The sequence below is a fragment of the Aristolochia californica genome, unplaced genomic scaffold, assembly GCF_029961685.1.
Source record: "Aristolochia californica isolate CCGP_79_NKW_82.1479 unplaced genomic scaffold, dmAriCali1.0.hap1 SCAF_10, whole genome shotgun sequence".
Lineage (NCBI taxonomy): Eukaryota > Viridiplantae > Streptophyta > Magnoliopsida > Piperales > Aristolochiaceae > Aristolochia > Aristolochia californica.
The window spans coordinates 31,498,284-31,523,636 of NW_027181771.1; the positions used below are offsets into that span (position 1 = coordinate 31,498,284).

The following is a 25,353-nucleotide window of genomic DNA, read 5'->3' on the forward strand; positions in this document are numbered from 1 at the left end:
CAGCTGAATTTGAGTGCTCTTTTTTGCTGGTCTTTGAGAGGGGGGAGGGAGAGACGTATGGGTGTGTAGGGTGGTGGTTGTTTCCCTGGAGTTCTGTAATCCGTTTTTTGACTGTTCTCCACACAAATATGTAACGACTAATAGAGATTGGAAGAAGCACCGTTTGTTGGTCATTCTCCTCTCGCCCGACATTCTCCCTCTTTATCATTTTATGCTTTTTCTTTACATTTTTGTTTTTATGAGCAAATTTTAATTGGCCGACGATCCTATGATCTGCAACTGTTCGAGTTTGTTCCCGAGTTCAGACTGGGAAACTTTGTTTGTAAAATCTAAGGAAAGAAATAGTTCTGGTTGAAAGAGAGATATGTTCCCTTATATCGCCTCTTGCTTCGAAGTATTGCCAAAACTCAAACCCGTTCGAACTTGGCTTGGCTAATGCCACCCCTCTTTCTGACCTTAAGACGGACAAAATTTTTGCAAATGTAATCGATCGAACTAGCTTTGTCATTTACACAGAAGCTAAACTGAAGCTAGGACCTAATTACAAAAATCCAATTTTACATGTGTCATTCCTCCTCTGCGCCTCAAGCTGATTTGTAGTTTCAGTGCGACAAGAAAACGGGATCAGACAATCGACGCTGCAATAAAAGTCAGTGACTGGTCGCCAGAGCTGTAACCAAGAGACCTAGCACGAGAAATGGTTGTGCACTGGCCTGCACATACGATGGAAAGCCGCATTATAAATACTCCCTCCGAGTTCGATGGGTTCTTCATTTAGAGTTCTTAATTGATGAGATTATGCATTCTTCATCCTACTTGAGAAAGAGAATCTACCTGGTATTTCACGTCGTACCTTGCTGGGTCCTTCAAAAAGTACTGGAACTGCAAAGTAGGAAACACATTTTGGTTAGTACTGCTTCTTTCAAAGTTCCTTGGTATTTATCAAAAAAACTCGCATTTTACATTTCTCTCTTTGTTAAATCCTTTTATGCTATTTTATGCTTAGCCATCTCAGATCTCATGAAAACTTTATGGTAGGGCAAAATACCTTTCTATACGCATGAACCTACCTGAAAATACAATTGAGGAAGAATAAGACCTAGCAGGGCCAATGCATAAAATGGTTTACCAGAACCAAGGAGATAACCTGCAATTTCCATGAAAAAACCATGTAAAACCTGTATCCATTCTGCCTCCTTGTTTCACCCAGTTCTCATAAAATACTTCCTTTATTAGCATATGATCTTTCAGTTTGCCTCTCTAGCATATGATGTATGCATGTAAAGATGTGATGCCTGAAAGATATCTGAAATCTGACCAGAACTATATTTTAAAAAAAAAACAAAGCAACAGTAATTGGATCAACACTGGCTCTGGATATTTTCTTTCATCAATTGTGATCATTTGATATGCGCTTTCTCATCAATATCCTTGCAGCTTTACTTAAGAAACCTGTACATTTGCAAGACGCTACAAATTTTTTGATATGAGTTTTCTCATCAATATCCTTGCAGCTTTACTTAAGAAACCTGTACATTTGCAATATGCTACAAATTTAAGTGGAGTCATATCAACGTTAAGGTTTTATCATCATCACAGAGGACCTTGAGTTGCAGTCCGAGAGAGGTTACAGAAAACACGTTTAAGTGTGCAATTTCTCTTGTAAACTATTTCATCTTCATAATGGATTACTACAGTAGTAGAAAACGGGACGTAGTCTCTCCTGGAGCCGAACCTGTATAAATCTTGTTGTTGTTATTATTATTATTGCTCTCTTTAGTTTGGAATTAGGGCATCTAATTCCTAACAAGTCGTATCAGAGTTTTGGTTCGTGATTGGGAGCAATACCTGGCGGAGAAAGATTAGCACTTGGAATCAACAAGTTTGTTGGTATGGATTTTGCGTTCGGGAGGATGCAAATCGAAGATTATCTATACAGTAAAAATCTGCACGCACCACTTGTGGATAAGAAACCAGAGGGTATGAAAGATGATGAGTGAAATCTCTTCGATAGACAGGTATTGGGAGTAGTCCGGTTAACACTATCGAAGAACGTTGCTCACAACGTGGCATTGGAGAAAACCATAGTGGGGATGATGAAGATTTTGTCCAACATATATGAGAAGTTTTCCGCAAATAATAAGGTATATCTCAAGAAAAAACTTTTCAATTTAAAGATGATAGAAAATACATCAGTGGCATAGTATTTGAATGAGTTTAGCACGATTGTCAATCAATTGACCTCCGTTCAAATTAAATTTGATGATGAGGTTTGTGCTTTAATTCTTTTGACATCTCTACCAAATTGTTGGGACCCTATGAGGGCTGCGGTCAGTAACTTTGTAGGCAACAAGAAGTTGATTGTTAAAGATGTTTGGGATACCATTCTTGCAGAGAAAGTTCGTAGAAAGGACTCTGGAGAATCATCAACATCCAATTCTACCCTAAGTGTCGATACTAAGGGCAAGAACTTTGAAAGGAATTCCAACAAAAGGCAATGGTAGAGGGAAATCAAGGAATGGAAAAAGCAAGTCACAATTCGGAAGGAATGTGGAATGCTGGAATTGTGGCAAGTCTGGTCACATAAAGAAGAACTGCAGAGCACTGAAGAAAGATGAAAAGAAAAACTATGCTACAAATGCGGTGACTGAAGAAGTACAAGATGCTTTACTCTGGTCAGTTGATAACCCTATTGACTCTTGGGTGTTAGATTCAAGAGCTTCTTTTCACACCACCGCACATCGTGAGATCATGGAGAATTATGTTGCTGGAGATCACGGAAAGGTGTATCATGATGATAGAAAACTTTTGGATATTGTCGGTATTGGTAATGTCAGTTTGAGGATGTCAAACAGGTCAATGCGGAAAATTCACAAGGTGAGACATGTACCAAAACTGATGCGTAATCTGATTTCAGTAGGGCAGCTTGATGATGAAGGTCATATTGTGTCTTTTAATGGTGCTGTCGGGAAAGTCACCAAAGGAACCATGGTTGTTGTACGAGGAGTTAAAACAGAAACTCTTTACATCACTTCTAGTTGCAGAGACACGGTTGCAGTTGCAGTTGCTGATGTTATTATTGATTCTGATTGGTGGCATTATAGGCTCGCTCACATAAGAGAGAAGGGAATGAAAGTGCTTCAATCCAAAGGAAAGCTACCAGGCTTTTTTTTTTTTTTATGAATAAAAACTATAAACAATAGTTTGTGTGAAGGCTGTATTTTCGGTAAGCAGAAAATGGTCAACTTTTCTGAGGCTAGAAAGGAGCAAAAGACAACAAAATTGGAGTTGGTTCACACAGATGTGTGGGGGCCTTCAACTGTTACTTCCCTTGGTGGTTCTAACTACTATGTGACATTTATTGATGATGCAAACAGAAAGGTATGGGTTTATTTCCTATAAAAGAAATATAATGTCTTTGATACCTTCAAGAGATGGAGATCAATGGTTGAGAATGAGACAGATTTAAAGGTAAAGTGTCTGCACTCAGATAATGGTGGAGAATATATAGATGATGATTTCAAGCGGTATTGTGCTGATAATGGAATCAAGATGAAGAAGACCATTCCTGGAAAACCTCAACAGAATGGTGTGGCTGAGAGGATGAACAGAACTTTGAACGAGCATGCTAGGAACATGAGATTACATGCGGGATTGCCAAAAATGTTCTGGTCTGACACTATTAGCACCGTTGCCTATTTGATCAATAGAGGTCCTCGACACCATTGGATTGCAAAATACCATAAGAGGCCTAGAGTGGCAAAGAGGTAAACTTTTCTTTCTTGAAAGTTTTTGGTTGTGTTTATGATATTCATATTGATTCCACTGTTAGAAATGAATTTGATGCTAAATCTAAGATATGTTTCTTCTTAGTTATGGTGGTACCAAGCTTGGTTATGGCTTCTTGGATGATCAAAGTCGTAAGGTAATCAGGAGCAAGGACGTGATCTTCAATGAAGGTGTCATGTATAAAGACAGGTTGAGAACAGAGTCTGGGAGCAAAAGTGATGAAGCCAAGAAGTCTGAAGTGATTCAGTTGAGAGATCCTCCAATTATTGAGATGGAGAATATCACTCAAGAAGACCATCGGTTATTGAGATGGAGAATATCGCTCAGGAAGACCACCAGTTATTGAGATGGAGAATATTGCTCAGGAAGACCAAGAAAACATACTCCTAGACATTCTTGTGACTGAACTCAAGAGATCTACCAGAACTAGCAAACCACCACAGAGGTACTCCCTTGAACTGAATTATATCTTATTGACTGATAAAGGTGAACCAAAGAGTTATGAGGAAGTCATGCAAGTTGATAAATCAACCAAGTGGGAGTTGGCTATGAAGGACGACATGGATTCACTATTATTTAGTCAGACATGGTAGCTGACCGAGTTACCAAAAGGGAAGAAGACCTTACAGAATAAATGGGTGTACCGAATAAAAGACGAACATGATGGCAGCAAGCGGTACAAGGCAAGACTGGTGATAAAAGGTTTTCAACAAGAAGAAAGCATTGATTACACTGAGATTTTCTCTCCAATAGTGAAATTGACTACTATTAGAACAGTGCTTGGACATGTGGCAAATGAAGACTTGCACTTAAGAGCAGTTGGATGTAAAGACAGCCTTTTTTTATGGAGATTTGGAGGAAAAAATTTACATGATGCAGCCAGGGTTTCAAAGCACAAGGAAAAGAGAAAATGGTGTGCAAACTGCAAAAAAGCTTGTATGGTCTTAAAAAAACTCCAAGACAGTGATATAAGAAGTTTGACACCTTTATGAGTAGTATTGGTTTGTTGAGGTGTCAGGCAAATTATTGTTGTTATGTGAAGAAGCTTGATGACTCCTATATCATTCTACTGCTATATGTTGATGACATGTTGATAGCAAGAACTTGCAAACAGGAAATAAAAAAGTTGAAAAAGGAGTTGTCCAAGAAGTTTGCAATGAAGGATTTGGGTGCTACAAAACAAATCCTTGGGATGAGGATTAGTAGAGATACTAATGTCTTGAAACTGTCACAAGAAAAATATGTGAAGAAGGTGCTGAGCAGATTCAACATGAATGATGCAAAACCAGCAAGTACTCCTTTGGCTAGTCACTTTAGGCTATCTAAGGAGCGGTCACCTTCTACAGAGTAGAAGCGAGCCCACATGACTAATGTGCCTTATGCTTTTGCTATTGGCAGTCTCATGTATGCCATGGTGTGCACTAGACCAGACATAGCTCATGTAGCGGGAGTTGTGAGCAAATATATGAGTAATCCGGGTAAACAATATTGGGAAGCAGTGAAGTGGATTCTCAGGTATTTGAGAGGCACTATAAACTCAGCGTTATGTTTCAGAAAGTCAAACTTGGGATTACAGGGTTATATAGATGCTGACATGGCTGGAAACATTGATGGCAGGAAGAGTACCACTGAATATGTATACATGTTGGGTGGTACAACAGTTAGTTGGGTCTCTAAGTTGTAGAAGATAGTTGTTCTTTCCACTATTGAGGCGTAATATGTTGTTGTGACCGAAGCCAACAAAGAGATGGTATGGTCGCAGTCTTTCTGGGAAGAATTAAATCTCAAGCATGGGAAGAGTGTTATTCATTTAGAAAAGGTTTATCATGCCAGAACGAAGTACATACAGGTATGTTATCACTTCATCGGATCGGCTCTGGAGGATGGAGTCTTAGCACTTGATAAGATTCAAGGAAGTCAGAATCCTGCTGATATATTGACAAAGACTATTTCGATTAAGAAATTGAAGTTGTGTGCAACTTCAGTTGGACTTCTCTCTAAGGATTGAGCAGTTGTTGCCACTGTAGAGGAGATATTCATGATGGATTAATCTCCATGTGGGAGATTGTTAAGTTGTGGAACTTTATCAACATTAGGGTTTTATCATCATCATGGAGGACCTTGAGTTGCAGCCCGAGAGAGGTTAGAGAAAACACCTGTAAGTGTGCGATTTCTCTTGTAAACTATTTCATCTTCATAGTGGATTACTGTAGCGGCGGAAAACATGACATAGTCTCACCTTGAGGTGAACCTGTATAAATCTTGTTGTTGCTCTCATGCTTGCTTTTTCCTTATTCCATGATTTTTATTATTACTCTCGTTAGTTTGGAATTAGGGCATTTAATTCCTAACACTAAACACCAAACATGTATTTGTCAATACCCTATCAGCACAAATTGGAGCAGAATATGGAAAGAGTGACCAAGGAAGTAATACAGGAAAATTGGAAGAAAATCCTTTTACCTGCAACTGAGAGTTGTGTTATGTCAATAGCACCAACACAAATCCATTTGGCTGTTTCAACTCCAAAAGCAACTGGAAGTGACTGCATGAAACAACAATTGTTAACATGAATGTGGTGTAACTTTCAGATTACTAAGATAATCAAAAGCTGTCCCACCTTCATTTTCTATGTGCCAGTATTCTGTTTGAATTCATAGTGGTACAGTTATGCCTTTCTGTAATTTGAACTGATGTTGGCCCCTAGCAGGCTTAATAATAATAGATACAACAAAGGAAACGAACCTGAAGTCCCAATGCCCTATCCCCTTCAATACTTTTGAAATCATTGACAATGGCAATTCCAAGCTGAATCATGAGGAATAAATTGACATCAGCACTAGCTGATACTTTCTCACAGTTAATGATGAAACCATATATAAGTAGGAATAGCATACCCCAGCTATACTATACAGGAGAGTCAACACAATTATGTCAGGAGTAAGAGTTCCGAATAAAGCTTGACCAGCCCACCTATTATCAGTCAATACATGTAGAAGAGTAAATGGATCTCAAAATGACTATGGTAACACAATTAACACACACAGATTCCAAATATAAAAATTTGGCCAGGCCCAATCATGTAGATATGCTCAACAACTTTGTGTAATTTATGTAATTGAGTGAAAATGTGCAACAGCTAGATCGGCATGATTATAGATCCTGGTGCTGAAATTCAGTGAGGCTATTTTTGTCTGGAAAATTTATCATCCACTCATTTTATTAAGTACATAACAGATCATGAATAAAGAAAATGTCAGCAGCATTGAAAACTAACCAGTGGCAACCAGTCCATCGCTCAACTTTGTTCTTTGAATGTTTATCTTCAAATAATTTTGACTTAAAAGTAGATCGAGAAAATTATGTGAATCTTAAAAATATTCATCATGGTTTTCCCTCAACCCCTCAGGAAATCCTAAACAAGCAAAGAATAAGCCAGTGGCCACTGGATCTACAAGCATACACTCATTCAACCATGTTGTACTGAAGTTAGAATGTCCTGCAGAAATAGCTCATACCAGGGCAAACTAATGTAGCTTGCTCCTAGAGCAAAATTTCCAATCCATCCATTCTGCTTGAGCTGCAAAATACAGAAAACACTGAAGAGTGAATTAGTTGGAAGACTACTAAGAATGGTCTCAGATTCTCAATAACATGATTGGAAGAGAGTAATGTGCAGACCTTCAGAGGTGGAGCAGAATATATGTATGACAACAAGGATCCACCAACAGCTAGATAAAATACTATAGGAAATTTATGCCCTGCCTGAAATGTAAGAAAATTTTAAACATTAAAATTGACTTAAATCAATCTGAGCAATCAATAAGAAAACGTGTCAAAAGTTGCAGACTTACCCAAGCATCTAGTATACCTCCCAAGGCAAGGCCTCCCAAAAGAAGAACCCATATCTGGGTTATAACCTGAAACAGATGACCCACATCAGATAATAACAAACTTCTTTAAAAGTCTCCCTTGGGGATCCATCCACTTGTCACAGGAAGTTTGAGAAAAAACCTAGCCTCTACATAGAACAGAAAATTTTATTTATTCTTGTTAATAACGAGAAGGTGGATTCTATTAAGAGAGCTCCCAGAGGAGGAAGGGTACACAAAGTGACAAAGGAAAAGGAAACAAACAACAAAGTGGGATCCCACAAGACGATGCTAAGGCCAGGTCAGATAGGGAGCAAGGTTCCTACAGCGAGATGCCAACAGGAGAACCTTTCCCTAGCTGACGTGTCGGCTAGGTTGTTAGCGCTTCTTGGGGTGTGCTGCCAAGTTATAGTATGCCTCTACATAAATCTTCAATTTCATCAAAATACATTAAAATACGCCCAAGTTGGGATTTCCTCCCACGGCCCAACTCATGACAACTGCAGAGTCCCCTTCCACAAGTAAGGAGGACATTTTTCACTCAAAATAGGATGCTTGACTTCAAAAGCTCGGCCTTTTAAAGAAGAAATAACACTTGGTTTGTTCCCTCAATATCTGGTGGAAACATGCAGGCATTAAAATGATCTATTTTTCTTGTCTACGCAAATCAAAGGATAATTGAGTTCGGCTAGGCATTCATGCAAAATGAAGACTAGACAATAGAGTAACTTGCAAATTCTTTGGGTTGACAAAAGGCTACTCCGGAAGTAATTTAAAAAGCCAATTCATTTTGTTGTCAGACAGCAAAACTAATTTCATTTGTATAAAATAAGTTAATCCATTTATGCCTAGCGTTTTTTACTTAAGGGCTCACGGACAGTTTAATGGTCAAAGCCATTCTCTATCACTTCAACTGACCACATATACTCCAGGTGAAAGGTGGTTTTGGTGGACGATCTAGTAAACACCAAGTGTTAGTGTGATACGTGAGTCATGAGTCCATTCTTGTCACTTAGCAAACTATCTTTGACAATAAACAGTCAGTAAACTTAGCAAACAGTCTTTGACACTAACGATCCTTTAGTATCACTTATCCAAAATCTCCATTCTGGCAATCCATATGGTTCAGCAGAAGATCAAATGATCACATAATGTATTGGCTTTCCACTGTATAGAAGGAGTTCAAGGACATATAAAACTTATTTTGGCATTCAACCCTCCTTTAATTATCATAAGCACTTCTCTAAGACCGACTGGCTTCAGAGTAAAAATTTAGACAAATAAACCCAACAAAAGACTCTTCTGTCTCTTCTTTCAACAGAGAAAGCCACTTAAAATACCAAAATAAAAAAAGACAATTATTTAATATTTTATTTTTGAAATGACAATCTGTTTCTACTTATCATACTTCATAATAAATTGCCAAAAAGATCATACATACCTCACCCTCAGATATTGCACCAGAAGGAATAGGGCGGTAAGGTTCATTTATTGCATCTATCTCACGATCATACCAATCATTCAAAGTCTACAAACAAAAGAATGATAATAACTTTAAGATTAAGAATGAGAGATCTATGTCAGAGAGCAGAGACCATGAGCTAATTCTCTAAGAGTGGTAACCTGTGTGTAGCCTGTGAGACATGGACCTGACATTATCATGCACAGAATTGATTTAGCAACATCTTCAATGTTCCAGTGGAAATTTCCTGGAAGATGGACAGGACTAAGAAGAAGCGTTGTATAGGTTATCCAAATAAGACATGGAATCAGCAGGAGACTGATGCTAAAATTGGATGCATTCAAGCTTAGGTGCAATAAACTCCTCAAGTGTGGTAAGTACAACGTTCAAAATGGCAGTCCCAACAAATATAATTCCAAATGCTAACCTAAAATAGCCATTGTTGAGATTTTGCTCAGTGAGCTGTAGAAGAAAAATATTTTTAATCAAGTTGATAACTCTTAAATAATTTGTGTTTCATATGTTTTAGCTCTGTAGACAAAAGCTTAAATATCTGATGCAATAGAAGTTCTCAGGAAAAGGATTGACATAATGGCCTCATTAACTAAGTTACATAAAATCAATTAAAGCAGATGAACCCAAACCTTGAGATTTCATTCAAAGCCCCTACAAGGAGTGACACAATTTTGAATGAAGTTCTAGTCATCCATACTGAAGGTGGAAAGAAGAATTTACTGGCAGGTTCTGATTCTTTTTACAAAGGTCATTTTTAGCTGTAGAACACCTGCCCATCCCATTTGAATAATGCAAAAACGGGGTTTGAGCCCTGATCTCATCTCCTATTTCACCTTTCTAATGTCCACCACATAAAAAATTTGTAGGTACACCAAAACTTATAATATAATTGCCCCTAAAGGGTTTTACATGATGCAAATTACATGGAAGCAAGATCGGATACCAGAAGCAGCAGCCCCACAGACAACTCCCCAAATCAATGGAGGCCATGTAACAGGCTTTGTGAGTTGAAGTCGAATCTTCCATTTGTTCTACACACGAAAAGCTAAACCACATCAGTACATAATTTATATCTGATTAAATTCTGCCAAGGGATACAGTAAAGAATGTGTCATTTGCAATAAGGAAAAGGCACCAAATGAATCACATCAAATCTATCTATTAAAAGAACTTTAAACAAGACAGAAGTTTCAGAGCTGATAAAAAGAACAAAACTGGACTAGAGAACCTCAAAGGGAATGTGTCATATGCAATAAGGAAAAGGCACAAAATGAGTCACATCAAATCTATACATTAAAAAAGCTTTCAAAGACAGAGGTTTCAAAGCCGATTAGCAAAACAGAACTGGACTGAGAACCTCAAAGTGAAGAACACTAACTATCCAGTTACAGCCAAGTAAGAATTATACAATAAATGAATAAAATATAGTATGACGAAGTTAATTTATGTCCATGAGAACTTTCCATCTGGAATGGTTAAGGCTCCATTACGAAAACTTCACACAACGATCACTCGAACCAGAAAGACGGACAACTTAATCCAAAAGCCAAAGATAGACACACATTCAATTTATGATACCTCGCATTGGAGCAATATGATAATGAAAATAAAAACGATGACACTCCAGAACTCACACTCTCCTGGGCAGCGCCCTTTATCCCAAGCAGCTGATTAATGCTCGAACCATCTTTTGCAGGCGCCTTATCCGGAGCCGAGGATTTCGCCGCTATATAAAGAAACCCCATTCTCAGCACCAATTCACACATTCACAAGGAAAATTACAAACGCGTCAATATTTTAGTAGAACTAGCTGCAGACCTTTATTGGCGTCAGTATCAGCAGCTCTGACAGAAAACCTCCGCCCTACAAATTTGAATACTTTACTTTGAACATTAAAATGAAAAATAAACAAGGACCCAAATGAGAAGAAACACGACCAAAGTGGTTCCAAAATATGCAACTCACTAGGCAGAGTTAGGGAAGAAGGAGACAGCAAAGTAGTTGAACTTGAAGCATGGAGGTGGGAGCAGTAAGCGGGGAACGAGATAGAGGAACTACTGCTGAGAAGTGAAGCAGCCATCGATGCCGCTGTCGCTTCTCTCTCTCTCTGGTAGATAGAATTTGATGCTGGAGCACTATGCCGCAACCTGTAAATACCCCTCTCACTGCTGGATGAATTCGGATGGAAGAGAGCGAAGGACGAAGATGCTCCCCAATTATACGATGCCACATCACAAGTTGTAACTTTCTAATTCGAGTGTTATGGGTAATTTTTTAAGAGAATATAGGAAAGTGCTAAATTAATTAATAAAATAGATTTTGGCTGAAATAATCAAAAGAAAATGAAAACTTATGCAAGTATTACCAACTCACTGAGTTATAAAATATTTTTCATGTAATAACTTGATTTTAAATTTTACAAATAACCAATATTTATTTTATTTAAATAATAAACTAAAAAATCAACAATTATGTCATAAAAATTATTATTATCAAACAAATTTTTAAAAGTTAATAAGATTATAAGTAATATAATATGTTAGAAGATGGGTCCAAGCCCATACGACCAAAGAAAGACCCACACATTGTGTGTAATATGAGCACAATCCCATAGACCAAAGAATAGGCCCATAAGCCACATAAGGGTGGCATGATAGTAAATGACACTGATAAAATTAGTTTATGATTTATGTCTCTTATTCACTTTTACTAGGGAGAAGGGTATTTTTTTAATATTAGTAAAATTGATATCTGTAAATACAACTTAAGGGGGAGGATAGGGACAAGTCCATTACCCTAACCTTCCTCTTTTCTCCAATTTTGTCACTCTTCCTCTTCTCCTAATTTTTTTTTTACTGTGATTATACATCGTGGAATCGTAAGTTTAAATATAAACTAAATTTATTTTTATATTAATTTATTATTTTTTTAAAAAGGAAAAACCTCCAAAAAGACTAAAGAAGACAAGACAAGGGCAAGAAAGGAATTCCCCATCCTATTGTATAGATCTTATATAGCTTCAAATTCCATCAATTTGTGAAGAAAAAATAATAATCTACTTTCCCATAGTAAAGTGAATTTCACTCTAATTTTCAAATGGCACTAATGTAATTTTGTAACTTAAGTGAGTTTTTTTTTTTTTTTTTGTTTTGCTGATGAGCTCACCGACAGCTCATCTCTTCCGCTTAGACCCATTATGCTTTGAAAAAAGCCCGAGTCAAAGACGGAGTCGCTGACGCTTTCTTCTCTGCTTCGTGGGTCCCTCCTCTCCCAATCTCAATTGCAGCGCTTCTCCTGATGCCCTTGCCAGTCAAAGAGCCTCGGTTGCCTTCAAATTCTCCCGTCAACCCGTTCCCCTCCCCCATCTCAGTCTTCTCTCCGAAGAAAAACTAGTGATTTTTTATCTGCGGTTACATTACCTGAATCTTCCTTCCAACTCATCCAAATACGTGTTGGATTCGTGAAAGCTTTCTGAATCAGATCCCTTCAATTCCCCACAAATCTCTCCATACGCTCTTCACACGCTCACTCCTTTTGACTCTCTTCGTTATCCTCTTACTTTCCCCCCTTTCTCGCTTCTTATATACCTCTCTATTTTCAGCTTTGATAGAAATATCAGATTTACTCTTTTAACTCTGCTCTCGGGAGAGCTTCAAAATCATGTCTTGTGCCGTTGCGCTTTCTGGGTCGCCTGTCTTCTCGCCGACTTGGGATACCCTCTTTTGCAAAATAGCTTCCTCTCCGAAAACCCTCACCCTTTCTGGGTCGCCGCCTTCGCCTTCGCCTTCCTCCTCTCTGGCGTCCTCTTCTTTGCAGTCGCCACCTTCTTCCTTTAGGATTAGATTACAGAAGCAAGTTGGTGGGATTAAGGTTCCGAAGAAAGAGACCGGTCCTGTTGTCGAGTCGACTTCGACCCTTTCAAAGCGGAAAAGACCTGGGAGGATTGATATTCCTCTTTCTTCTCTTAGCTTTGCGCAGCCGCTCGAGACCGTTCCACCCGAGCCGGCTGATGTAGAGATCGAGACGGAGAGATTCTCAGTTCTTTGCAAGAAGGGTAGGAGGTCGACGATGGAGGATAGGCACTGTTCTGTCGTTGATATCCACGGTGATCCCAAACAGGTAATTCTTTTTACTATTTGTTGTTCATGACGATTTTGGGAAAAAGATGCTTCTGGTTAGAATTTTTGTCGTTCACAAGAAAATTTCTAGTCACTTTTTTTCCTTCATATCAAAGGATCCTGTGTGGGATATTATTCATATGTTTGTACCAGATTTTGTCATCCAGTGTTTTATTTCTGTTAGACGGGATTACAGTTTTTCAATCTTGAGCAACTATCAGATTCGAGTATGTGTACTTGGGCAAAATATACCAAGTTCACGATGATTTAGGCCATAGTGTGGTGTTATTGCGAGCATTCACATACGAAATCACCAGAAATTGGTGATCCTGGCTTTTGTCTTGATTCCTTGTCGGTTTCTAATTCGTCTCTGATGATAGTTTTTTAATCCAGTAAAAGAACTAGAGTTTTTAGTTATTAATTAGACACATTTCTCTGTTTCTTTTATTCATCGAGTTTCTTTTCTTGGCAGGCATTTTTTGGGGTTTTTGATGGGCACGGTGGTACAAAAGCTTCTGAATTTGCTGCAAAAAACATTGATAAGAATGTGATGAAAGAGGTTATGGAAAGAGGAGACAATGAAGTTGAGGAGGCAGTTAAAAGTGGTTACCTAATAACAGATTCTGAGTTTCTTAAAGAGGATGTCCATGGAGGGACTTGCTGTGTAACTGCCTTGATAAGGAATGGAGATCTCATTGTTTCTAATGCTGGAGATTGCCGTGCTGTAATGAGCAGAAGTGGAACCGCTGAGGCACTGACTGTCGATCATCGGCCTTCACGCGAAGATGAAAAAAACCGAATTCAGAACCTTGTAAGCGCTGTTATAAATTTCATTCTTATAAGTTAAGCAGATCCAAAATAAAAAGAGGTCCAAGTATGAGCTTGGTACTCGTTGCTATATCTTGTTAAAGAGGTCCAAAGTCGGTTTTTATTTGAATTAGCCAATTTGACGGTGATCCATAGTATTGTTAGGTGCAATTAGGAAAGATTTTAGTGTTTCATGACACATAATTCCTACCTCTGTTGCTCTTTCCTAAAATACTGATGGCTTGTGCTGCTGATTGCCACATTCTTCTCTTACTTCTTCAGTTTCTGAGTTTAACAAACAAATGAAATTGACAGAAGGCATATGCTATTCTGGTAGAAGCAAATTTGAGTTTTTCTTTCATGTTTTGCTGATGTAGTACTCAGATATTCAAATGCTTCGTCAAGGGTGTCTGCAATGTTTAGTTTTTATATAGTTCAATTGTTTGTTTTTATGCATATTTGATTCATCTTGAACTCAAGAAAACAACAACATCTTGCAGGGTGGCTATGTGGATAACTGCCGTGGTGTCTGGAGGATACAAGGTTCACTTGCGGTATCTAGAGGCATCGGAGATTCTCATCTTAAACAATGGGTAATCGCAGAGCCAGATACGAAAGTCCTGAGGATCAACCCTGATTGTGAATTCTTAATCCTAGCCTCTGATGGGCTATGGGATAAGGTAAGTTATCAAACTCTATATATTGTAATGCTTCCATCATCCAATAACCTATTCGTTCAGCAATGTTTTTAACTCAGAGACATAATTCCTGTATTTTCAGGTAGGTAACCAGGAAGCTGTAAACATGGCTCGACCTCTCTGTGTTGGGACCAATGACCTAATGACTCTATCAGCATGTAGAAAGCTTGTGGACTTGTCCGTGAAGAGAGGATCCACTGATGACATAAGCGTGATGATAATCCATTTGGGGCAATTTTTGGCTGATCAAGGCACCAGTACCAATGAACAGTAAAGACCATTTTGCACAGTAACTTGAAAATGTGAAGCTTCCTCTGTAGACTCTGCTTAGGAATTTATCTCCAAGAATTTCTTCTGGGTGATTCATCTTAACTGGTGACCTCATTTTGGGAATTCCTGTTTTGGGGCCTGATTTGCAGAAGTTTTACAGTAGCTCACCTGATTCTTTGATTCTTTGTGCTCCTCTTTGAAGGGAGGTGGTTGACTGCTCCGAGCGTTGTAATGATGCTCATGGAATACAGAGTTCATTTATTCTGTTCATTAACCTGTATCTTATTGAATCACTGTGTGAACACCTTCCACAGATTTGACTGATTAATAAAGAACCCTTCACTTCAAAAACGCGTGAATCTTATGATCCATTGAGCATGTCTTGAAAGGAAAAACCTTAGCTAGGAATGTTGAATCGTTCTTCCTGTCGATGGAATGCGAAGTTGTTCTTCATTGACGGCATATTCATTGCACTTAAAAAGGGTAAGGACCAGAAGCCGACCTAAAATAGTTAGATCCGCTCTGGTACACTGAACCCAAAATAAGGAGACAATTTGAACGCGTTTCGGTGGAGAGGAATCGGCAAGCGAATACGATAATCAAAGGGAAACGCTTAACAATTATTGATAGTATTTGATTACTTTTAATGGGACTCAGAGAATGTTAATCTGTGACAATTTGTGCTGTCTTTTAACTATTTGTCTATATTCAACTCAGGAAGATGCCCAAAGTTACATTACTGGAACGAGTTTTTTTTATCTGTATACTTATCATACTTTATTCCCATTGATTATCATATACCCAAGTTAGTATGGAACTAAGAATACTTACCGAATTCAGCCTTGAGCCTAAAATTGGAATCGAGCTCGAACCGAAAATTTTTAACCGAGTTTAAACTCAAACTTGAACAGGGTTCGAACCCCAACTTACATTTAAAACTATAAACATAAAAAAATTTAAAAAATAATAATATAATGAGCTTAGTATCATCCAATTGCAAATATATCACAGAGCAAGGTATTTAATATATGATATTATTTATTTATCAAATAGTAGAACACGTAATTATATAAATAAATCAAAGAATAATAACAATTACTTATATTTTATAAATTATAAAAAACAATAATATATAAAAATATAAAAATAAAAATTATAATGTATAATACAGTTATTATAAATATTAAAAAACAATTGAATCATGTTGTTATCTTAAGCTTACATTAACTCAAACATACTGAATTGCTCTTATACAATCAAGTATTAAACAAATAATCAAATAAAATTACTCAAATACTTAATCGAGTAAAACTACCGAATCCCACGAATTCCAAATTCTGACGCAACCCAAGGAACAAAATGGAAAGCTTCAGCGACCATCCACAAATGCAAAGGAAAATACCCTTACAGAAGGCAGAAACTTATTCACACAGAGACAGTGTACAAACATAGAATGATAAAAATAAGGGATATAGAATGGATAATATATTCTGCATTCCACAACACGATTTCAAACTGGCTTTCGAGTTCCCATGGAAATGGGTTAAACGACTAAAGCAATTTTTAAACCATCTTAAAATATAAAATTAAAAGAGATATAAACACATTGGAAGAAGGATCTGATGTTGCAAGAAATATTATATCAACTGCAGCAGCCTCCACTTTGAGAAGAAGACCCATCTCTCCCTCCTGATGGGCCAGGGATCCCTCCATAACCCACTTTAATTCCATAAGACTAGACCAAAACAGTAGATAAATCAATCAGCACTAGATTTTAATATATTTATGTATTAGAAACCTAGCTAATTAAGGAAAAGAAGCTGACCTCATTTGATACATCAAAAACCCCTTCCTGGATTTTCTTATAGATCGTTGTAGCCGTACTTATGAATGCCTTTTGTTTGCATAAAGAAAAGGAATATGAAAATTAGCTCCACTAAAATAGTCCACGCTGACCAAAAAAATTGAGCACGGGGGAGTATCAAACTCACCTCCTCAACATTCTGGGCTGTTTTTGCTGATGCTTCCATGAATATAAGTCCATGCTCCTTGGCAAACTGTTCACCCTCCTCTATACTGACAGCCCTTCTGTGGGCAAGATCACTCTTGTTCCCAATAAGCATGATTGTCATGTTCGCATTTGCATGCTGCCTTGCATCCTCCAGCCAGCTTGCCAGATGATTGAAAGTCTCTCTCCTAGTCACACATGCAAATAGTAATAAAAAGTAAATTTGCTAATCCAGTGAATCAAGAAACGAGGAGTAAATTACAGTCAGAAACAAGAAAATAAGGGCAAAATTTTTTCTACAAAGACATTATTCTTCAGCGAAAAGAACAAGAAACAGTAAGAAAGGCTTTTGTAGAGGGTGGGTCTAGTTCTGGAATGTATCGTGTTTTCAATTTTTGTTTTAGGTGTTTGCTCCAGTGTCCACATAGAAAAAACAACGAAACCAGCATGCAGTGTAATGTCATAAGATAATTTCTGAAGACAATTCTACATTCATGGTCACACAAAGTTCAACATCACAATAAGTAAATGGGCTACTACCTAGTTATGTCATAAACAAGTAGTGCTCCAGCAGCTCCTCTGTAGTAAGACCTTGTAATGGATCGGAATGACTCCTGCCCAGCCTGTAGGATGGTAGGAACAACATGAGTCCATTTTTTCATAAAATAAAGAGATAAGACTCGATCATGAAAGAAGCTTGATTTGATATTAGGAGCATTGATATATTGCACTTGGAACAAAGCAACAATTAACATGCACACATATTCTCATGATCACCAAGTGAGCTTATACGTCATTCCTTTCAAAGATAGCAATTGATTCCAAGCATCTAAAGTCCTTGTCATCTTTTTTTTTTTTAAAAAATAGTCTAGCAAGCAAAACAGCCTTTCTTATTTTCAACTCCTTTCAGAGATAGCAATTGATTTCTCAGCATTTAAAGTCCTTGTCATCTTTTTTCTTTTTAAAAAATCAGCAAGCACAACTCCTTTTTTTTTTTTTTTCTGTTCATGAGAATTATAATTGGTACACCTGATAGACTTTTTTATGTGCCCTGAAATTTGAATATCCAATGTAAACCACAATTAGATGTCTGTATTGTCTCTTTGTGTGCATATGTGTGTGTGAGAGAGAGAGAGAGAGGTGGTTGTTTGGGCATGCAGTACTGATAATAATGGCTATAACTGCAGGCTTTGATAAATGAAATGGATGTGTTGATCAACAAAGTGACCCCTCAGTGAAACTCTGCTATGTTCACAGGAGTCATGAAATAACTCTTGTTTTTTCAACTTATGGATGAAGTGGACATGGTAATCAATAAAATGAGTATTTAGCATTACTATCCCTGCAGGCTTAAGGCGTCATATAGTAACTTATCTTTCAACTTATGGACAAATAATGTGTAAATAACAACCTTACTTTAGAGAAAAATGAATCCAAGTTCTGTGTTACCACACCATGCGAGAAGCAAAAATAATGTTCAATCCACATATATTAACTTCAGATAAATAAAGTCATACGATATCAAGCAAAGGAACAAACCGTATCCCAAATCTGGAGCTTTATGGGCTTGCTATCAATTGTAATCATTCTTGCCCCAAACTCCACACCAATAGTCAAGTCATGAACAGGCTGGAAACGCTTATCGGTGAATTGCAGAAGAAGACATGATTTTCCAACTCCTAAAGATAACAAAATAGCATAATTTAATATCAAAATCCCCACTAGAAGGTCCATATTTACTTTTAACATTTGATGACTGAAATAATGCATAACTAAAACATTCACTCAAACACATGAACCCACACATGCACATACATAAGCTCTCACCAATGTGGACAAGAAAAGAGAAAAGAAATGGTGAGATCCATGAGGTTTGATTATTTTCATTGGCTTGTTTTCATATGTAAAAGTTCCAAGACTAATGGCACCCTCAATCCTCTCTTTACCAGCGGAACATGTATTTTGTAACAAAGCAGAAGAAGATACACAAAGTACACAAGCAAGCAACTGTTAGTCCATCAAGGCTCAGATGGATCTAAATCTCACACGATGGACAATTCCAGCCATAAGAATCATCATCCTTCATGTCAACAACAATATGACTATAAGTTAATTATAGAAGGCTTATTAGAGAAGGCAAGTTCCATTTGTCACTAAGTTCGGTAGTTGATGTTTGGGTTAATTGGCTACATTCCATGAAATATGGCACTACTACCTACATACCCAGGTTTGCAATTAATGCTTATATAACCCTTCAGTATCACAGAAACTACTTAGATATGCCATTGTTCTGATTAGGGGTGGAAATGAGCCAGGCTGAGCGCAAACAACCAATCTCGAGCTCAGCTCGACTCGGGAAAGATCATGGCTCACTCCACCTCTTAGTTTTGCCTCTCATACAAATGAAATTTAAAATAAATAAATAAATAAATAAATTAGAGCAGGCTCACAAGTCATTGAGTCAAATTAGATAAGGTTGGCTTGTTTTGATGAATGAGCTGGACTCAAGCTCAGGTCAGAACCTAGCCAAGCCTGAGCCACTCACAAACTGGCAGAGCTCTATGCCACCCCTTTTATCAATTAACTTTAATTTTGACATGTGAAAAGTAATGATGAAGCTGTAATTTTTTTATTGTGTGAGTTTGCGTTTTTTTTTTCAAGAGGAGTTTATAAGTTACAAATAATTGAGTCCAAATTCATCCGAAAATGATTAGTCCCATTAGATGGTCTCTTCCAAAGTAACAAGTATGAGATCTTTCAAATCTTGAATCTAAGTGGGACCACTTTAATGCTCCCTATTACATGTAAGTCTTCTTTGTGGCTTCTATATATGGACAATATATGGGTGGAGATCTATGTAAGGGCTCAGGTACCTTGTCCATTGCAAAGTTGCAAAGTTGTGACTTGAACTTGTTGGGCTAAAGTCCATCCGAAATGGCAAAGTTGAAGTCAGCCGACTACTTCTCGAGTAATAAACACAAAATCTTTCTAATCATGAAACTATAGAGGCTTATTCTTACAAGTTATGCAATGAGGACATGTATTTGTTACATGGAAAACTTTCTACCAAGCCAGATATTGATATTGTCATTGTGCCAATTCCTGAAGATGATTAAAACAACTTATTCAATTGTTCTAGAAATAACTCATCCAGCAGCCTGCATTTTCCTCTTCTATGGTCCCTCTTGCTCAAACCTCCAGTCCTTTTGCTTCTTTAGCATCCCCTTCCTTTTCATAGGAAATTGATTTAGGTGCATTGACAAAATTTGTAGGTAAATATATTTTCCACCATTGACTTCTTATTCTTACTTTCCTGTGCGTATAGATGATGAAACTACTTCACTAGTTGTTTGTAAAAGTGCTTCAAGCCAACTCCATCCCTTTAAATATTAGCTGTTTAATCAATTCCCATATTTCATTATTGTTATTAGATTGAATTGTTTTAAACTCTCTTTCCTACTATATTGCCAAGGGCAATGATGGAAAAGGTGCCACCCAAAGAAGGGGTTAACCAGTGCCAAAGTTAGAACTCTGAAAACTTTTCACTACCTAATTGGCGTGGAACTATCATAGAGCAAGTCATCATGTCCCAAAGGAGGCCTACAAAAAAGGTAACTTGGTCCAGAGTTAAAGCCTTCACAGGGGAAAATGTGCTACCTAATCTAAAGTGGAAGCCCTTATATAAGGGTTCATGGGCATAGAAACATAGTGAATTGTTATATGCCAATGGCCCCACCTTAGGGTAAGGGCATTAGATTGGCTACCCCTATACTGGATAGGCTTAAGCTCCATCTTTCCATAGTCCACTGCTTTAGAACTTTTGATATGTTTAGCTAGGTAGCTCAAAATGTTACGTTTTACAAATACATAAAGAAGTTGTTCATTCAGGCTCAAATTTCCATCGATTGCTTCCTGATGCTGTGAAGAAATGCCAATACAGCCCAAAACCTAACCATGAGACTATTAACAACAACACACAGCAGATATGAAATATGTTGATATAAAGTGCAAGACAAAAATAGATTTACATGAACCACTACCATAGAACCAAGGGCTGCTCCCACAACTAATGGTCAAAACTTTGACACACAGAAAGGCAGAAGAAAAACTAACCTGTGTCTCCAATGATGATGTACTTAAACAAGTATGCATACGACATCCTCGTACAGAATCAATGGCCACAAAAGTCAAAACTAGCCCACAAGCTCTGCACTAACTTATTTTAAAACACAAAGATCCCTGCAAAGCAAAAATATTTTATCAAGAAACAGTAGCTTCAGTCACATATATCCATCAGTCCTTTCACAATGAGTTGAAATTAGTGAAAATCTTTACTAAGTTCTGCCATTGCCCAATATTATCTCTCCTTTAGGATCATAAATGTAAATCACTAGCAGCTTTTAAATCTACATTCATATTTAAACCGCAGAATGAAATATTTCATTAAGTAACCACAAACAGGAACCAAGAAAAAATATATTTCAGAAACTTGAGAACTCTACCAAGACACCAAATGAACACAAAACTAATAAACCCCTTCTAACAGAGTTCTGCACACCTCCCAAAGTTTACAAGAAAACATTTATAGAAAACTTGGTGAAATAAAGAAACATTAAGAAAAATAAATCAACAAGAAAAATTAATGAATAAATGCATTTAGGTTGATAGCCTGAGGATTAGAGCCTTCTGCTAAACATATTCAAAAAATATAGCTCTTGTTACTTCTACCTATGAACAGCATCAAGTATGCCCAGTACAATGGTTTCAAATAAGCTACGATTAAATAAACTCATATAACAAAGTAATGTTTGCAAAGATGCTGCCACAAAATGATACATCAGCTGCATAAGAAGCATTAACAAACAAAACACAATTTGGGGTCATAGTGAAAAAGCTAGAGTGAAAAAACCTTGCCTAAAAAACTGAAGGCATTAGATTTCAAGATCAAATGTGTCTTTGATAATGAAAAAGCAACTGCAGAGTATTTGTATCACCAACCAAGAGGCTCTTCAAAGAGCTAGCATAAAAGTTTTAACTTGTTGATGCATTGCAACCATAAGGAGAAAGATGGCAATCAATGACAATTAAACAATATAAATAGTGTTTGCTAGCACTCTTCAATCAGATGTCCTTCCTCACAATAAATTTGATAGTAATTTTCTCTTCTATTTGACAAAACACCTTAAGAATAAAAAAAGGAACTCAGCAAACAGAAAATTAAAAAGTGAAGCTGCACTATTGAGAGGAAAATAATGAATGTGAAGATACTAAGCGTACACCAACCCAATTGCTTTTCATTTGAACAGTATAAAAAGAAAGTTAGATTTAGCAACTATAGCCCCAAAAGCCAAATAAACAGCCAAGCAAGAATTGATCAGAGATTATCTAACAAGTTCACTACGTGGTAAAAAAATAAATTCATAGACAAGAGCGAGTAAAGTGGCCTTAATGTGATGATGATCTATTTTGGTAGTGAAATTAAACAAAAGAGAGATATTAATGCCATAAAAATTCCATATTATTTTGAAGTGGCGAGGAAAAAATAAGGAAATACAGAGTGGAGACTTCTGTTCAAAGTGAATTAGCTCCCTCTATTCAGCCAGGTAACAAAGCCTTAATGTTTGTATGTCCAAGTAGTACGTGAACTTGTTCTGCGGCTCAAATTTTTTCTGCTCCGCACTTATTATGTACTCTAATTATCATGTACCCTAATGTAGTTTCAATTAATTCCGATACTGACAATATCACCAGATCGTCACTTTTTCCTCTGTTTTCTTTTCCTAAACAAATTTTCCGTTTATGAATGCCGGGAACAGTAGTGCACCTCCACAGTCATAAAAAAATCCATCTTCGTTATTTCTAACTCATGAAGAGAGACAATTATAACACATAGCAAAACTCCATCTTCGTGATTCCCAACTCATGAACAAAGACCATTAATCACAGGTAGCAAGGAAACGACACCTGTCCTTAATAGGTCCTCTGCAAGTTCCGCACATTCTCTTCCGCAAGAACTATCGCAATTTAACTCCTCACAGAAACACCAATGATTTTCAAATAGATAAAAAAATTAATTTGAGAAAAACCTAAAAAAAAAAAAAACAAAGATCTTTACAAAATAGCAAACTTGTACCGAATCTAAGAAATAAGAATCCTCGATGCAATTCAAAGCTAAAGAACAAAATACAGAGAACACGGAAAATAGAAAGAGCAGGAAAGAAAAAGAAAAAGAAAACTCCAATCAGATACGAAATCCGGATTTAGATTACGAAAAACGTACCGAGAGAACAGAGAGCGAACAGCACGTCAGAATGGATTTAGGCCTTTGTGTCTAGAATCTGTAATGCACCCAGACGTCCCAAAGCCAGACACGTTTACTCAAATAGAAACGGACGAAAAACCAGATCTCTTCGCAAGCTTTAAACCGTTTTAAGATAGCCGAATTATGATGATTATCTGCTTTATTCTTTAAGCGGGGCCCAGAGAATTGGACGATGGAAGACGCCAAACCCTTCCTTGTTGGGAAACAAGAGGGAATACGAAGGAATGGTTGGCGCCCTTGGCGGTTTGATTCTTAAAGGGCCTTCTCCGGTTTTCTTGCCTTGTACACCTACGCGGTTCTAATAAAATATGTAGATAAATATGTAACCATATTCAAATCCTAAATTAAGAAAAAGAGTTTAAAGGATCATTAGGGTTCTTCACTGTTCATAATGGTCTAGGCATCCACAAGATCATTGCCAAGTTTCTTACATCGTTCAATTTCTCATTGCATTAACGAAATAAGAGGATCCTAGTACTCCACGAATCTTCAGAAGAAGAAAAATGGCAAACTACTTGCCTTTTGTCCTCAAATTGAGAATGATCGTAAACTCGTTTCAGGTTGCGTAGATTCTTCTCCCTCACAGGCTCCAGGAGCGATTTCTGGCCTTCGCAATCGCGAATCGCCGCAACTAGTGAGTAAAATAAAATGAAATTATCTGCTCAACCTCTGCACGTCTCTAATTAAAAAATAACAGAATTCACAGGTGAAAGACAGCTGCTTACGTGATTCATGAGGGACCCAGACAAGGAAAGTTCTCTACCGCATTTCCAAATGTCTCCATTTGATCCAAATCTTGGATCGATCTTGCTTTCTCCCTGTAAGTGCGCATAAATGATACAAATCCAAATCTGTCGACTTAGTTCGACCTTCAACAGAAGCTCTTCGTCAGCATCTGGCCAAAGATCGGACAGCCCCCCATCAATAAAAACAGAGATGTGACCATAATAAAAGATAATTACAATATTTAAAGTGATTATAGTCTTACTTAATCTGGTGGATGTACTTAGATTTTATTGATCTGACTCTTTAACAATGTTAAAAAATACCCAGTGGTAGCATGGCTAATAAATAAGGATAACATTCAAATGTCTTTTTCATTTTGAATCATGTAGCCATAAAACATAGTAGTCATTGTAAATATTTTTTCACAACTATAAATACAACCGAAGGCATAGGGTAGAACTTCTTTCTCTTGGCTCAAATTCGTCTTTAAACCTTTTTTTTTCCTCTTTTTTCTCTCCCTTTGTTTCTTTTATCCTCTCTCCCAAAAGTTAGAATTCTTATCTTTTTTCCTTCCCTTGAGATCTCTTGTGTTTACGTGTTGGATTTAGAAATCAACATGGTATCAGAATAGTCAAATATTTGATATGGAAAAGTAGAAGAGGATGGAAAATAAACGAAGGAAGAAAAAGAAGAAGAAAATTGGAAAAAAAAAAAAGTTTCTCGTTGTTTCATTTGCCTTATTTTCTAATTCCTTGGAAAAATCTTTGGGTCTAGTTTCAAACTCAAAAATAATTGTTCCAATCAATTTTTTCTAGAAAGTAAAATTGATATTTGAAGCAGTAAAAAAGTTCGAGTAGTTGCTGAAAACCTCAACTTTCTAAACGGTTTGTACTAACATGACTAAAAATTTATATTGAGAATTATTTATAAAAACAAATATATTTGAATCTACTTCCTATCCCAATAAGCCATTTCTCAATCTGATCATTCTAGAGAGGGATAACTACATTGGAAAAATTAAATGTCAGGTGTATTTGGAAATCCAAATTTAAGCATATTTTTTTGTTGCTTCACTTTTTGAGTTGCTAATGTTGATTAAGTTTCCCATTTTTTTTAAACTCTAGTCAAGATTTTACCAACTTCAGTATCTTTCTTTCATTAATTTTTTTTTTCTTTGATCTCACATCACATTAGTTTCCTTAAGAGAAGTATTTCCCTGTAAAAATTTAGTTTCCTTTTTTATAAAATCTAGAAATTTTGAATTAG

General features: G+C 37.0%; 3 protein-coding genes across 5 annotated transcripts; 1 reads left to right on the forward strand and 2 right to left on the reverse strand.

Moving 5' to 3' along the window:
• Nucleotides 1–324: 324 nt before the first annotated feature.
• Nucleotides 325–11,276, reverse strand: LOC137942446 (chlorophyll synthase, chloroplastic-like). Of its 2 annotated transcripts, none has more exons than XM_068788085.1 (15): nt 11,104–11,276; nt 10,957–11,016; nt 10,773–10,864; nt 10,082–10,169; nt 9,285–9,370; nt 9,103–9,189; nt 7,644–7,709; nt 7,471–7,554; nt 7,308–7,369; nt 6,687–6,762; nt 6,535–6,597; nt 6,253–6,334; nt 1,071–1,147; nt 835–882; nt 325–713 (listed from the first exon to the last, which is right to left on the reverse strand). In XM_068788085.1, the coding sequence occupies exons 1-15, from the start codon at nt 11,216–11,218 to the stop codon at nt 651–653; spliced, it is 1,149 nt and encodes a 382-aa protein (XP_068644186.1). In that variant the 5' UTR covers nt 11,219–11,276; the 3' UTR covers nt 325–650. The 2 variants fall into 2 exon arrangements, with proteins under 2 accessions (XP_068644186.1, XP_068644187.1); XM_068788086.1 differs by having other exon boundaries at nt 326–713; nt 10,957–11,001; nt 11,104–11,275.
• Nucleotides 11,277–12,491: 1,215 nt separating this feature from the next.
• On the forward strand, nt 12,492–15,346 carry LOC137942447 (putative protein phosphatase 2C 53). The gene is made up of 4 exons (XM_068788087.1): nt 12,492–13,257; nt 13,729–14,067; nt 14,564–14,743; nt 14,844–15,346. Exons 1-4 carry the CDS (start codon nt 12,799–12,801, stop codon nt 15,033–15,035), a joined length of 1,170 nt encoding a protein of 389 aa, XP_068644188.1. The 5' UTR covers nt 12,492–12,798; the 3' UTR covers nt 15,036–15,346.
• A 1,080-nt stretch (nt 15,347–16,426) lies between these two features.
• LOC137942448 (ras-related protein RABB1c-like) lies at nt 16,427–24,180 on the reverse strand. Of its 2 annotated transcripts, XM_068788090.1 has the most exons (8): nt 24,087–24,180; nt 23,881–23,992; nt 21,153–21,278; nt 18,579–18,718; nt 17,580–17,662; nt 17,023–17,227; nt 16,857–16,925; nt 16,427–16,766 (listed from the first exon to the last, which is right to left on the reverse strand). In XM_068788090.1, the coding sequence occupies exons 3-8, from the start codon at nt 21,196–21,198 to the stop codon at nt 16,674–16,676; spliced, it is 636 nt and encodes a 211-aa protein (XP_068644191.1). In that variant the 5' UTR covers nt 21,199–21,278; nt 23,881–23,992; nt 24,087–24,180; the 3' UTR covers nt 16,427–16,673. The 2 variants fall into 2 exon arrangements, with proteins under 2 accessions (XP_068644191.1, XP_068644190.1); XM_068788089.1 differs by lacking the exons at nt 23,881–23,992; nt 24,087–24,180 and adding an exon at nt 23,320–23,612.
• Nucleotides 24,181–25,353: the final 1,173 nt, after the last annotated feature.